Source organism: Rhineura floridana, chromosome 1 (assembly GCF_030035675.1).
Source record: "Rhineura floridana isolate rRhiFlo1 chromosome 1, rRhiFlo1.hap2, whole genome shotgun sequence".
NCBI classification, from domain to species: domain Eukaryota; kingdom Metazoa; phylum Chordata; class Lepidosauria; order Squamata; family Rhineuridae; genus Rhineura; species Rhineura floridana.
Window position 1 is genome coordinate 283,461,843 of NC_084480.1, and position 15,700 is coordinate 283,477,542.

General features: G+C 41.7%; 1 protein-coding gene across 3 annotated transcripts in view; it reads right to left on the reverse strand.

Annotated features, from left to right (window-relative positions):
* Positions 1 to 893: 893 nt before the first annotated feature.
* RAD54B (RAD54 homolog B) overlaps positions 894 to 15,700 on the reverse strand; it is a 51,339-nt gene continuing 36,532 nt past the window's right edge. For all 3 annotated transcript variants that reach the window (XM_061603114.1, XM_061603105.1, XM_061603123.1), the window contains exons 7-15: positions 13,860 to 14,085; positions 13,458 to 13,665; positions 12,998 to 13,137; positions 10,564 to 10,854; positions 7,491 to 7,666; positions 6,340 to 6,601; positions 2,514 to 2,580; positions 2,155 to 2,355; positions 894 to 1,267 (exon numbers count right to left, since the gene is read on the reverse strand). In XM_061603114.1, the coding sequence (XP_061459098.1) occupies positions 1,068 to 1,267; positions 2,155 to 2,355; positions 2,514 to 2,580; positions 6,340 to 6,601; positions 7,491 to 7,666; positions 10,564 to 10,854; positions 12,998 to 13,137; positions 13,458 to 13,665; positions 13,860 to 14,085 (1,771 nt within the window). In that variant the 3' untranslated portion in view covers positions 894 to 1,067. The remainder of the gene's footprint in view (positions 1,268 to 2,154; positions 2,356 to 2,513; positions 2,581 to 6,339; positions 6,602 to 7,490; positions 7,667 to 10,563; positions 10,855 to 12,997; positions 13,138 to 13,457; positions 13,666 to 13,859; positions 14,086 to 15,700) is intronic.

Consider the following 15,700-nt stretch of genomic DNA (forward strand, 5'->3'; position numbering starts at 1 on the left):
TTTTCCATCCAGCTTCTTGCTGGGAATTGAACCCGGGGCTTTCTGCAATGCAACACATGTTTGCTTCCACTAAGTTAAGGTCTTCTCCTCTAAACATTTCTCACAGATCTGGGCGTCAGACAGAGGAGGAGGTGGGATTTGAACCTTCAGCCCCAAGAAGACAACATGAGGGAAAAATGACCATGACTAATCACCACACCACAGCACGAAAACGTAAGAAGAGATTGCTGGATCAGGCCAATGGCCCAGTGTTCTCAGTCACCAACCAGATGCCCATGGGAAGCCTGCAAGCAGGACCTGAGGGCAAGGTTTCTCCTGACGTTTCTGGCAGCTGGTATCCAGAAGCATGCTGTCTCAGAACGTGGCAATGGGACCAATAGATGAAATGGTGGATCATTTGATATTTACTCAGTAACCACTGGGAAGTACAGAAGAGGGGCACTGATTATTTGCTCATTCTAAAAGAACAACTTCCCTTCCCATCCTCCCTGCCACAAGTACTCACTGCTAGTGCAGAGATAATGTATTATGCCATTTGTCAATAACTGCATCAGAGGGACTATACAAAAGAGGCTCATGACATACATTAGTCATATTAATAACTGGTGTAGATAAGTATTGTATTTGCCCAGGTACAAAATAGTGTGCTCAGCATTTGGAATATGCAATAACCTCACAAAAGAAGTACAGCCTTGAGGGAAGACGTGCCAACTGTGAGCAACAAATGCAAGCTTATTGCTGGGGTGGAAACAGCCATGATTGTAAGAAAGGCCCTTTTCTCCATGATGGAAAGAAAACTCTTGGATGGGTTAGCTCCAAGTGTTAGATATTACAAAATGGTTTTGCTTACAACACCATATTAGAATAAGTGGTAGCAAACAAGATTTCTTCCACAATCATACTTTATTTTGAGGATAAAAAAATCCAATATTAACTTTATTATGTGCTCTTTCTAATTCTCCAACAATCCTATTATTTTGTTTTGCTTGAAAAATATAAAACTCTTTTGAACAAAAGTTCAGCGTGACTAAGGGAGAAACTATCTTCCCCTTTTCAGATGGCATCACTTAGCAGGTCACATTTTGGAAAATGAATGTAATATTTTCTTTTATTCTTTCAAGAAAGGGATCAGGAAGATTCTTATGATCCCCACAAAAGTGTTTCCACTGTATCAGCTGTGACATAGATAGGGGTTTTTTGGAGACAGACTTCACATTGCTTTGGCCAAGCTGGGAGTCTTGTTGCACAGACAGATTTTCTGAAGGATCTGAAATAAATAATTGGGAGCAGGGGGGTGGAAAAATAGTACCAAATCAGTATTTTGAACAAACACAGAGTGTGAAAATTCTGAAACAGGGATGCATGGTTCTGGGATAGAGCTCTTAATTTGTGTCCATTTGCTCAAGGGGTGTGGGGGGGGGAGAGAGAGCAACCATAAGAAAAACCCTGATGGATCAGACCAAAGGCCTGTCTAGTCCAGCATCCTGTTTCCCACAGTAGCCAACCAAATGCCTTTGGGAAGCTCACAAGCAGGGCATGAGAGCATGAATTCTTCCCTGGCATTGCTCCTCAGCAGCTGGTAATTCAGAAGCATGCTGCCTCTGATCTTGGAGGTAATATACAACCATTGTGAATAGAATAGTGTTAGCCTTATCCTCCATGAATTTGTGTAATCCCCTTTAAAAGGCCATTTAAACTAGTGGCTATCACCAGGTCTTGTGGCAGTGGATTTCACAGGTTAACTATGCACTGTGTGAAGAAGTTCTCCCTTTCGCCTGTCCCCAATCTACTGCCTATGATTATGATTAAAACCAGGTCATATTGTTGCACAAAAAGCATAATTTAAAGCAGAAGTAGGAAACCTTCCCTCTCCAGATATTTTTGGATTACATCTCCTATTACCCCTAAACAGTGGCCATCCTGGCTGGGGCTGATGGGAGTCAGAGAGACATCATCTGGAGGGCCATAGCAGGTTCCCCACCCCTGATTTAATGGTTCCATAAAGAGGCATTTTGTTGTTAACAAAAAAATTACTACTAAAATCTACCAATCCCATTTTCAGCTATTTAGATAAAAATAGAAAAGGCATTGTTAGTATCCAAATTGTATACCAAATTGGAAAGGAGCCAGGAACGAAAGAAAAACAAAACTCACCTTGATCACTTTTCTTTCCCATACATTTACACTCCAGCAAATCATGGGTAACACAGCTGGAATCTTCATGAAGTATAAAGAGATTTTTAAGTTCTTCAACAGAAAAACGGATGTGTTCGGATCCTTTGGAAAAGTCTACTACTGCCCCAGAAAGACCTTGCTTACTGATCTGCCTTTGATAGATTTTCTCTTCTATTGTGCCTGCATTGAAGAATGCACAGATAGTAATTTATTTCTGAAAAGGAGGACCTGAAATAAGAGTCAACAAAAAAGTACTTTGATTCTTAACAGCAGATGCATCCAAAGACCTTTTCTATTAATCAAATTCAAACAGCATTCACAATTATCATGTGACAGACCTGTAGTAAGCAGTCTGTAGATGTGCACTGTATGCTTCTGCCCATCTCTCCACACTCTGGCCATTGCCTAAAAGAGAATGAGACAGTAAAGATGACTGGGCACACAGTTCCATCTCATGTAGTTGGCTCATTTCACCATATTTTAATTTACTTGGCTTTCCTTCTATTGAGTTGCCAGTTCTTTTTATGACTTGATTCCTGTTTGCTTTTATTACCTATCACCTAGTATTTATAAGAAAAAACAAGTGCAACACAAACCTATATATCTTCACTAAGAAGTGAGTGGCACTAAGTTAAGCGGGGCTTGTTCCCAGGTAAGGGCCAAAACTACATGTGATGCAGGAGAACAATGACTGGTGCTGCCAACAGCCTTTTCTTGTCTAAAAACCAGTTGCAGAGGTGGGGGAGGTATTTGGACTAAGGCTGAGGTATGGCAGAAGGGTTAACCATGTATAATTCCTGCCAATTCTCTGATAAGAATCACCACCCTTCTCTCAAGCTGCTATGAGTGACAGAGGGAAAACACAGAGGTCTTCCACAGCTTAGAGAAGCTTCTGGGATAGGGGATTTGTATTGGAGAATTAGCATAGTGGTAAAAGTTTAAGCCCTCTTCCCTTTCCCCATGCCATGACCCAGTCCAAATCAGGCCTCCCTGCAAACGTGGGAGTACCAACCACAGAACATCTCACATCTACTTTGGCCCTAAGAAGACCCCATTAAAATCAGTAGAATGTTTATCATCAGTTTCAACAGCAAAGTGCCCAGGCTGAGTTGTCAGAACTACACATCAAACTTTTTTCTTTCTTTTGGTTATATCTCTCCCATTTCTCTTCCTCTCCCCACCTCTTTCCCAACAAATGAAGGAAATTAATGACTCTACTGTGTATGATTTTTTCCCTACACAGATTTAATTTTCAAATTAATAGCTTCCCGCATGATGGCTGGTCACCAGCACGTAGAAATTCCTTTAAAAGTATTAAAAACAGCAATTGGTCACAGGTTTTTTCCCTTGTTTTTGTGCACATGTGCAAAATAATGGCTAGGATCTTAAGAACTTCAGGTGTGCAGTGGCTTTAGCTTTAGTCACAATTTTTCACTTCTTTGAACAGCAGGTCCCAATGTCACCTCACAAACTTCTTTTTAACATCCTTCAGTTTCAAGAGCAGTGAGCTCCATGCTGTAAGTGTGCAGAGCCAATTGCACAGTTCTTTGGATTCAAGCCAACAACATCTCCTGATGAAGAATAATATTGTTTTACTCCTTTTCCTTGCTGATTGGTCTGCTTTGACATTCTGATTCTACTTGGTGACATGTCTGCACATCTGCTGAAAGCAACAAGATGTCGCTGCTAGTGTGAACACAGGGCAATGGAGTTGCCCATAAGGCAAAGAGTAGGCAGAAAGACCCGATCTGACAACCTGTGTCTGTGAAAACACTATGTCCTGCGATCAAATTAGCTCCATGAGTGTTGAATATAATTACATATATTCATAAATAAAATCTCTCTCTCTCTCTCTCTCTAAATATATAAAGAATGTGGGGGGCCCCAACTATGCTTTTGCCCCAGGCCCTGCACATGCTAAGGGAGGGCCTGTGGACTGCCTTCCTTCAAGTCGATTCCAACTTATGGTGACCCTATGAATAGGGTTTTCATGGTAAGTGGTATTCAGAGGTGGTTTACCATTGCCTTCCTCTGAGGCTGAGAGGCAGTGACTGGCCCAAGGTCACCCAGTGAGCTTCATGGCTGTTTGGGGATTTGAACCCTGGTCTCCCAGGTCGTAGTCCTGATAGGTGAAACTGATCATGGGGGAGGAGGAGGACATAGGGGAGGGGAAGGAGGAGGAAATTAGAAGGAGATGGGGGAGGGGAAGGGAGGAGTGAAGGGAGAGGATAGGGAGAGGGTAGGGGCAAGAGGGAGGGCATAGGAGGGAGGAGGAGGGGAGGGCAGATTTGATCATTTGCATGCTTTTTTCAGTGGGATATACTCCTGTGCAGTCATGCTTAGGGCAGGTGAAACTGACCTGGAGGAGGGGAGGGGGGAGGAGATTGTGTGGGTGGGCACTGGGCAGAGGGGAAGCCCCTTTCCAAAAGGAAAACATTGTGAACAGTATCATTCTTTTTCAGTGTTTCCCCCACCTTTTTATTCTACAGTAGGCACATGTAGCCTCCCACCCAAATTTAAACCAAAGCTGTCCCTGGCCACATCCATACCAGACCTTTATTTCACTTTAGACAGTCATGGCTTCTCCCAAAGAATGCTGGGAAGTGTAGTTAGTGAAGGGTGCTGAGTTGCTAGGAGCCTGTTCCCCTCACAGAACTTCATTCAGAGCGGCTGACTGTTAAACCATTCTGGCCACAGGAACTCTATCAGGGGAATAGGAGTCTCCTCTCAGCACCCTTCACAAACTACACTTCCCAGGATTCTTTGGGGGAAGCCATGACTGTCTCACATGAAATCAAAGTCTGACATGGGCGTGGCCCCGATTAGCCAAGTCAAGCAGCTGTGAGTCTGACTTTTAGAACACAGACAGTTCGTTCTTACTGAGCATGCCCAGGCTTATCATTGACTTCAATGCTAAATTTCTTAAATTAATTAAAAACAGTCAGGCATTTTTTAAACTTTTAAACTGCAGACACTGAAGGTCAGAGTATGGGGCAAATCAGTAATAGGATTACAGGTACTCTGTGAACATGGCTGATTTTTAATTAATTTCAACAAATTATGAGAACTCTGATAGAAAAAAGTCCAAAAGGGGTCTGTTTTTCTCTCTCTCTTTTTGCACTTTGAACTCTTGATTCGCTCTGACTGTTTTGCGTATCACCATGAAAATTTAACAATGACAGGAATGGATTCAGAGTGTGGTTCAGACAATGACTGCAACAGGAACTGTTTATCATTTCAGATATTTTTAACAGGGCCAACACTAGGCATGCCGGGGCCCTTGGGCAGCAGACTGCCCCGGGCTCCAGCACCCACACTCACACCCCACTTACCTTTCCCTTTAAGTGAATGCTGCCGGCACTGTGCGCACATGCCTGCCATCAACCAAGATAGTGGCTGAGGCTTCCCTAAGGGGCTGATCCCTCCGCAGCCATCTTGGTTGATAGCAAGCATGCATGCTACACACGCACATACCTGCCCTCAACCAAGAGGGTAGCAGAGGCATCAGCCCCTTAACAAAACCTTGGCCGCCATCTTGGTTGATGGCATGCATGCACCCGCAGAGCAGCCAGCATTTACTTCAAGGGAAAGGGAGGTGGGGCATGCAGATGGGCATCGTGGGCCTGCGTGGTAGTAGGGGGTGCCTGGGAGCTCCCTCTCTGTGATCCGTGGCAGGGTTGGGAGCTGATGCTGATGCGGATCACGGAAGGTAGTACTACCCACCCACCCTAAGGTGGGGGCCACAGCCAGGGCCCAACCTGGCTGCCTTTTGTCACTGGCCCTGATTTTTAATACCTGTATAAATCACTTTCCTTTCCTGTAGCCAAGCTCAAAGTGGTTAAAAGTCCTATGTAACTAGGTATTCTTAAAGTAACTCTCATATAACCCTTGGCAAGAAAAAGTTTCCCTATTTGAATTGGACTTTGAGTATCACATTTGCAATTTCCTGTGAGGACATGATTGAAACATCTGCAATAGAAAATATTAATTTCAGCTGCATTCATGTTTCATAAATATGCTCAGCACCCACAGGGCATACACCTGCGCATAAAATGTTATCACCTGAATGTATCTTTGAACAAAACTGTATCATTAAACAGCTGCAGTTAATTATGTCTAGCATGAAAGGCTTTTCAATCCTGATACTAAACATTCACAACAAACCTGAATATCAGTGGCTGGATTCCAATCAATATCATATAAGATTAAATGGGATGCTCCAACAAGGTTCAGACCAACACCACCGGCCTTTGAACTCAGCAGAAAGATAAAAGCCGGGCAGAATTTACTATTAAAAGCATCAACAATCTGTTGCCTCTGGGAGGTGGGAGTGTTGCCATCTAGCCTTGTACAGGAATATCCATGGCGTTTGCACACTTCTTGTAATATGTTCAGGGTCTGTGTGTAATTAGATACCACAACGACTCTGTCAATACAGAATACAGAAAATTTGTTACTGGCTAATCAAATTCCTCCAAGTTTGTTGAATTCAAATCTCTAAAACGTATATATCACAAGTTACACAACAAGTGTATATGAAATGTGGAGTTTAACATTTGCAGGTTCAGTCCCTGGAATCTCTACTGGTGGGAAAGACTCTTGGTCAGCTTAGATCAGGGGTGGGTAACCGCCAGTCTACAAAGCACATGCACTTTTGGATCTGGTCAACAGTCTCCTCTCCTCCGTACTGCCCCGCCATGGCAATAAGGCTTACCAAAAAATGCTTGGAGTTTTTTTCCTAATTGCTGCCTGGGGGAGGGAGGTAACTCTCCTGCATGGTAATTAATTTTTTTAAAAGATTTGTGTGAATTAGACCTTTTCCCCCTGAACCTATTTGCTAGGTGGGAGAGGATTTGGGGGGTGGGTATGCTGGGAGCGGCTGAAGAGTGCTGCAGACAAGAATGAACTAGATTGGACTAATGGTCTGACTCGATATAAGGCAACTTCCTATGTTGCAGTTTTCTACAACTCAGTAAATACTAGCTAAGTAATCCCCTTAATAAATAGATTATTATGTTGTAGAGACATAGCCTTCTTCTGTCAAAGGTCTCATGGTGACATATATGACCCATCTATGCCCACAACAAACCTATGAGATAGGTTCAGCTAAGAGAGTGAGTGTTTCAAACAGATCTCATTGGCATGGTTCTAAAAAGTGGGTGGTGGGTGGGGCCTTGTTTCATTCCTATCCATGCAATGTGAGCACCAGTTGTTAGGAGTATCTGAACGAGGTTTATGTCAGTTGAAAGAAAGCATATGAAATCAAAAGGCTCAATTGTACTCAAAAAGAAAAGCCAACCAAATCACTTTCGTACCTTTCAGTAGGGCTGAGTTCATGAATTGCTGCCAGCAGCTGCATCAGCACATTCAATTTCCCCGAGTCAGTCTCAGAAAAAGAGGCCGGATTATATTCTTGAGAAAAAATATCAAATAGAGCCTCATAGAGGTTCAGTTTCTCTTGCCTATCACAATTTAGATCACTTTCTTTCTCCTATGAAAAGAAGAAATTTTTAAAAGTTGGGTGGCTGTCATCATTAATTAGCCAGCACGGATTTTTCACATTCCGCAATGTTAAATTGAAAATATCCCCCCATGCTATAAGCTCATTTCAAAACACAAAACTACACAGGAAGTGGATTGGACCGTGAAAGACCAACCCAAATTGTGTTTGTATTTTTACAAATTTGTAGGGCAGTCCAATATCTCAGAAAAGAGGTCAGGTCTCTTGCTCCCCTGGTGCATTCACTATAACTGCCCAATTTCCCTGCTTTTTAAAGTTTCATAGAAATATCTATTGGCTATAGGTACGTTCTCAAACCACAAGGTTTTTTTTCCTATTAGTGAATATGCATTTAATTTTTAAATAATCAAACATTGCACTTCAGACAAGTTTATCTGGATCCTGAAAGGATATAATAGATTACTAAAACCATATGTTTATTTCAGTGACTAACAAAACAAAGATATTAAAGTCTTAAAGCAAAAAATTTCAGCTTCTGTCTTCAGCTGCTCTGATGTGAATTAAATGGTGCTGTAGCCAAGGTGGCAGCTACAGAAAACTGAGGAAGGAATATTCCAAAGTGCTGCATTTGCTGTAACCAAGCAATGCAGATAATACTCACTCAGCTGCAGCAAATGCAACACTTCGCAATATTCCTTCCTCAGTTTTCTATAACTGCCACTTTGGCTACAGAAACCCAGCAGAGCAGCTGAAAAAGGAAAAAGCTGAAACATTGTGCTTCAAGATTTAATGCCAGTTACCTGAAGGAGCCCCTCTTGTTGCATCATCCTGCCTAGGCGTTAATCTCTGCTGGGGATACCCTGCTTGTTAGTCCAATGCTGAGTGAGGTTCATACCTCCACAATTCATGAAAAGGCCTTTCTCAGCAGTGGCTCCCCTGCTGTGGAGCGCCCTCCCTCCTGAAATCCAACTGGCATCAACAATGGTTGGTTTTACTCTGCCATCAAAATCTTACCTCTTTAGCCAGGCTTTTAATGATATGGGCTCTTGACTTTGTAGTATGGAGAAGTAGTTGCTATATAGATTAATGCTGTAAATATTTTAACCAGAGCTGCTCAAAATACAGAGACAATCCATGCACACACAAATAACCACAATGAAGGTTTCAATTAAGAAATCACTTCAGAAGTAACCATACCTCACTACCTCTAAAATCCAATCAAATACAAATAGTCCTACTGCCACTTTTCTTTCTAAGGAATGAGGTCCTATGGTTGAGCTGCATAGTATTGCATGGGATTTAATTCTAAGTGTGGCTATGGGGACGGTCATTAAGAGTCCCTGAAGTTCAAAATTTACCACTACACCTCCTCCCTCTGCCTGTGGGCTTGATCCAGGTTGGGGAGGGGGAGGTGGCAGAGTGATTTTTTTTTTTAAAGAAAAAGTATCCCTATGCAGGGGACTCAGACATGCCACTAAAGTAACTCCTAGTTCGGCTCTTGGATCAAACAGATAGACCAATAAAGCACCTTCATAGGTAGGGATTGTTTGGGGAATCCTTGGCAGGCATATCAGCCTGGAAAAGGTTCCATAAAGGTAGAACCTTTTAGAAAGACTGCCCTAAAGAAATCATGGTTGCTACTGGCAATACAACCGAACCAAGAGACATTCCTTTGTAAAAGGACAAGATAAAATACACTGACATCTCTTGACATCTTTTATTAACTAGGGAAGTGGAAAGGAGAAGAAAAACCCAATTATTAACAAGTGCAGAAGTCAGCTAAGATAATAAAGTCTGTAGGGAATTGAGTTGATAAAGGTTAGCAGTTCATTTTCACACTTGTCAGGCTTGAGGTTTTTGAAGATTTCAAAAGGTGCAGCTACTTTCTGAAGTATGCAATTTCTCAGGAGATTTCAGCAGCAGGCACTGCTGTAGTGAGTAACAAACAGGGCAGCCTCAAGGCAAAGGGAAAGGGAGACAAGGAAAGTCCGGTCATCTTATAACAACAGGGGGAACATTTGAAGGGCTGGGGGGGGGGAATTAATTGACCATTACTTCCAATGCCTTCAGTTGGAGCCGCTACCGCTTTTAGTAAGAACCATCAGGAACTATTCCATGTGTAAGCAGGTACCAGAGCAGAGACCGAGGGCAGGGACTAACACCCATCACAGAGCCTCATCTCTGCAGAAATTTCTGGGAGGGAAGTATCTTTCCCAAAGCTGCCATGGGTAGGTCCCCCCCCCCAAAGGGGAATACCTTCAGGGGTTTTCTGAGGATAAGGGTGCTAAACCTTAAATGATCTGAACCCCAGGAGAGATGGGGAAAGGAGTAAAAGGAAGGCACACATGAGAGCCTGGAGGTAGACTGCCACAAATGAGAGATATGGCTGTCACACACTGTATGTATGTGATTCGTGTCCTTCTCTCATTGCCCTGAACATCTGAGATCTACTGGCTCTACAAGCACAGTACTTGCTTTCTACTTTAGGTTTGCTCCTACTTCCGTTTGATGCTGCTTCTATACTTTATTTCTTAACTAGATTGTTAAGAATGTTGTCATGCTGCTGAATTATTTATTTATTATGAAATTTATATCCTACCCTTCCTCCCAAAAGGAGCCAATTAGGGGGTTTAGGTGAATTGGGAATATTGACATTGTGTTGATTGTGTTTTGAATTACTGTAATTTTTATTTGTCTATTGATATGCTAATGTGGTTTTTTACTGTCATGTTGGCTGAAAAGTGATTTATTGTGTTTTTCATGGTATTGATATTGTTGTGAGCTGGTTATGGAAAATTAACATACAAGCATTCAATCAAATCAAAATCTGTACTGAAGGCAAACTTATACACCTTTTTAATTACAGTTTTTTCCTCTCAGAAGAATTGCCTGCAAAGTTGTATTTAAGCAAAGCACAACATACAAACCTTCATTGCTTTGAAGAGAAGGCAGGGATGGTTACAAAGTTTTTTCAGAGCTCCAATACATATTAAATGAGGGCTGTTTTCCAGACTGCCTTGCAGACATGATCTAACAACCTGGGAGCTCAGCAGTCTTCGATAGAGATCAAGCTGCAATGCTGTTGGGCGGCAGAAAAGTATGCTCTCCTTTTTAGGAGGAAGGAATTTGTTTATGACATCTTGGGTTCTTCTAAGAATGAAGAGTCCTGTCAGGCGAGTCAGTTCTACCGCCCTTCTCTCTCCAAGTTCAATTTCTTCCTAAGCAAATGAAATGGATGGTCAAAACTAACTCATGTTCAGCTGAATTGTAATGATCTATAGCTATATATAGAAGAGGGATCTGCAACAAATTGTTGTAGGGAAATGTTCGTGTTCACTGTTTGGGTCAGTCAGCCATGTCCTCCTTCATGATACTCCATTCCATTCCTTCCTCCCCGCCCCCAAACAGCCAGTATTGTGTAGCCACTGAGCATGCTCAGTCTGCATTGGGCTGTTTTGTTTTCTGCCCCTTTAGTTCCCCCCCCCATATATTTAAAAACTTTTTTTTTTTTTTTGCAAACCTCAGGTTCCCCCAAGTCTTCTGATACCTTCCTTCTTGTGTGTGGGTGGTGCCATTTTGGCTACATAAACAATGGCACATCAGAAATAGAGGGAATGATAAATCTAGTTCTGAAGTTACATGTCACTCTAGCTTAAGAAATGCCATTTAGAGCAGAGTTAAGATGCTGGGCTTGCTGTGTGCAGGAAGCAGGCTTAGCAACCCATACCCACTGTTTCTACATGCACTTCTTAATTTTCTCTGTTTAAGTGAATGATGGTCATTTCACTTCTATAGAGAGAAGAGTAAAGTGCTGTGCTTGATGGCAATCTTGCAAAGAATACAAAACCATCCACCTACTCCTGATACTGACTGGCCCAGCCCACAATGACAGGCAGGGATCCTGCAAATTTGAAAATCTGAAGTTTCTTTATACAAGCACAGATCATTGGTCCAGTTGGCACAGTACTGTCTACTCTGACTGGCAGCAACTCTCAGGTAGGGAAAGAACCATTTTAACTAGAGATTGAACTTGAGACTTTCTGCATGCAAAGCATGTGCTCTGCCGTTAAGTTATGGCCCCTTCCTAGCCATCGTTCAGAGGGTACTGTGTGACTCTGAATAGATGTGCTCTACACATATCCTACTCAACATAAATGATGGGCATTTTAGTAGTTTTCAGCAGTATTCAGGACTGGAAGTCGCTATTGCCATTTGTTTTGTATAATGAATTGTGAAAATCACATATTTCTAATGCTTCTTAGGGCACTCTATAGACAAACCAAGACATTATTTTTATTATTACATCCCATCTTTCCTCCAAGGAGCTCAAAGTGGCATGCATACAAGTTTCTCCCCTTCCCATTTCATCCTCACAGCAATCCTATGAGGTAGGTTAGACTGAGAGAAGGTGACTGGCCCAAGGTCACCCAGTGAGCTTCAAGGCTGAGTGGAGATTTGAACCCTGCCCTCCCAGATCCCAGTCCACCACATTGACTGATGGCAAATGAACACTTAAAGGTCCCTGAAAACTATATCGTAGCATTCAGATACCTTGCAGTCATATATATTCATCATATAGTCGTGTATAATCATCATATCTCTGGGATAAAGATATTAATTTGTTTCAGAGTGAAGTTAACATTACTTAAGAAAGACTAAGTAAAACACAGGCAACTGCCTTATAAACTAGGTAAAACTATTTGTCCAGCCCAGTACTGTCTGCTCTAACTGGCAGCAGCTCTCCAGGGTCCCATCACTCGCTACCTTATCCTATTGACTGGAGCTGCCAGGAAATGCATGTGGGCCCTAATACATGCCAAGCATGTGTTCTACCACCGAGCTACAGTCCCTCCCCAGCACAATGGCCAAGGATGGCTCCCCTATAACAAGAGATGTCAGGGACTGACCCCTACTTAAGTGACAAGGGGAGGAAGCAGCATAATGGGAAAGTGGATGGGAGGAACCCATTCCGCGTTTCTTTCCTTTTTAAAAGTCCTCTTCTAGGTAATTAACTCATATTGTAATGACTTCTTTGCACTTACATATTCAAGAAGGAGATCCTGCATTATAGGATGGTTTGAAGAACTGAAGGAGCCTGATCTGTGAATCCAATATAGTCCTTCTGGAGCACAAGTAAAATTTAGAAAATGCTCAGTGGACAATACTTTCAGGTTTCCCAGGGCACTCAAGTTTTGTATGTATGTACACACATAACACTGCAAGACTAAAAGTAAGTAATACCTCTCTGTCTAACCTCATCTGAATTGAAGGGTCATTCCTCATAGTTAAGGAGCACTGTATGACCCTTAATTTTACACAGCCAATCACACTGTCTAATTCCAGATTTTAATGAAGATATACCTTTGTTGCTGAAGGCTCTCGGGATCTGATAATAGGTTCCTCATACACTTTTTTGTATGCAGACAAATGACCAAGTATTCCAGGATTTACATACTCTATTAATGCATAAAATTCTTGCAGATCATTTTGTACTGGAGTACCTTGGGAGAGAAAAGATTATTCAGATGTATTTACAGCCACAGAAGGACCCCTTCCCTGAGTTAGATTACATTTTATTCATCCTTTGCATCGCAATGTAGAAGAGTCACAAAATCTAAATTTCTTTTTTTATTGCAGGCTGAACAAAGCTTCTAGAAAGAGGTCTGATATCAACATCTTGTTTGGACACAAAAACTCTTCATGTAATATCCCAACTTTGAGAGCCATCGTTGCTTTCCTTGTTACATTCATAAATGTGGCAAATATTAATTTTATCTCCATGCTAGCCCACCTGTTGGCAACTGAATGATTAAATACTCACCAGTAAGAATAATTCTCCTTTCACAAGACAGACTGGCAAGTGCAATTGTTGTCTTAATAGCAATGTTTTTCAAACGATGTCCCTCATCACAGATTACGAGGCTGAACTCCGTCTTCTGTATTTGGTCCAAGGAGCGCAGAAACATTTCATAACTAATTATCAGGACTGGATAAAGTGGGGAACTGATGAACTCTTCCACTTTGTGATCCTGCAGGTCAGGGAGAGAATGATAATAGTTTTGGGGCTGGGCAAGCGGGCAGTTTAAATAAATGAAAATGCATGTCTGTATGTTTACTTCCCCACAGTGCACAGTTGAACCATGCAATTTGCTGCCAAAAAAAGTGGTAATGGTTTAAAGAAACCATGGTTTAACGTGAAGTACTAACCAAGCCAGTATCTCACCTGATTAACTAAGAATACCTTGATTCTTTCATTTCCCAGCCATTTTTGAAATTCTTTCCCCCAGTTCTTCACCAAACTCCCAGGAGTGACTATCAATGCCTGTTTTATTATAGGCTTGCCTCCATATGGTCCTTGACGCAGGAGAGTCCAGATGAGTGAAATGCACTGCAATGTTTTTCCTAAACCCATTTCATCTGCAAGAATAGCTCCAAATCTACTGTTCACTCTGCAAAAATGATGACATGCTTTAGAAAGCTGGCGATTATATGCACACCAGTCTTAAGAATCCATATCAGTAAACAATATAAATCTGCACTGTTCCATAAAGTCTATGGAGGCTTGCATTAGATTTTCATTTAGTTAATTTACTATTTGTTTGCATTGGTGCAGTCACAAACCTTCATTCCAACAACAATGTATTTACATGGTGCATTTCATATGAATATCCATTTTAGTTTGAAACCAGAAAGGTCCTCACAAAACCCAGAAGGGTAAAAGGTTAATATATATAGAAAGGGCTACAGGGAGTAACAAAAAAGCTAAAACAAATATCAACATTTATGATCAGCTCATTCTAGCACTTTTGTTTAGAACATACACCTTTCTAGGTTTCTGAGCCTCTACATTATCTTATACAATCTGATTTAAATTTGCAGAGAGCTCCTAATTTTGGGAATAGTTCTCCCAACTCATTCTGATATGAGAATGAAACTGGAGTGAATTTGCTAGCTGAACCAGAGTCATTATCTCTGCTTTGTCATTTCTTCATGGTTTTCTCATTTGTAGTTAACAGAGCAATTCTCTGTATGTCAAGTCAAAGGTAAGTCCCATTGAATCCAATGAAGTTTATTCTCAAGTAAGTGTGTATGGGACTGCAGCTTAAAATTCTTAATTCAGTTACAGAGCCGAGTTCAGCAAATTCCATGGTAATATTAGGCACCATTTGCATCATTGCAATGAAGACCTTTCTCACTAACTTGCTTGTTAATGTGTAATGTGTTGAATGTATCTCAAATGAGTGCACTGCTTCTCTGAAGGTAGAATTTGCTAGGGAAGAATCTGTTCTATTATTCATTAATAGAAATTTCCTTCTGCAGGTGGTCCGAGTGCAATTCAATAGAATTATCTACCAGGATTAGCTGTCTCCATGTCACAAAGAAGTACTTCTCTAGCAGGAGTGGCTAGCCTGACACCCTCCAGATGTTGTTGCACTCCAACTCCCATCACCCCAGTTAACTTGGCCAATGGACAGGATGATGAGAGCCACAATCCAACAACATTTTGAGGGTCACAGGGTCACCAGTTCTAATGCCTCACTAATTATAGATTTCTGATTTCTATAAATAAATAAATAAATAAATAAATAAGGGACCTACAACATAATGTTGCAGTGTGGGATGCTCCTCTTCACTGTTCCAGTCAGCTAGCTGGATCCTCCTCCATGATGCTTGACCTGGTTTTCCATTTTTCCCCTCCAACAGTCAGTCCACATTCCATAGCCACTAAGCATTCAGTCCAGTTGCTGCTGGACTATAGCTCCCACCATTTCTGACTACTGGTATTGCTAGCTAGGGCCACAAGTTCCCTATCCCTGCTGTAAAAATAACAGCTGAGAGGCAGGCAGACACCCTGCCACAATTATGCCATTTTCTACACTACAGCATACCCATGACAACCCTAACATCTAGGCCAGTTTTCAATAACCTTTGGAGATATTCGCCCCGCCCCCCACAAATGCCAAGATTCTAAAAAGATGGATTAAAGCAAAAAGTTAAGAAGTTTCCCCACCTTTATGATTTGCTGGAAGATCAAACTTCACAACATTTAAAAAGTGCAAAATG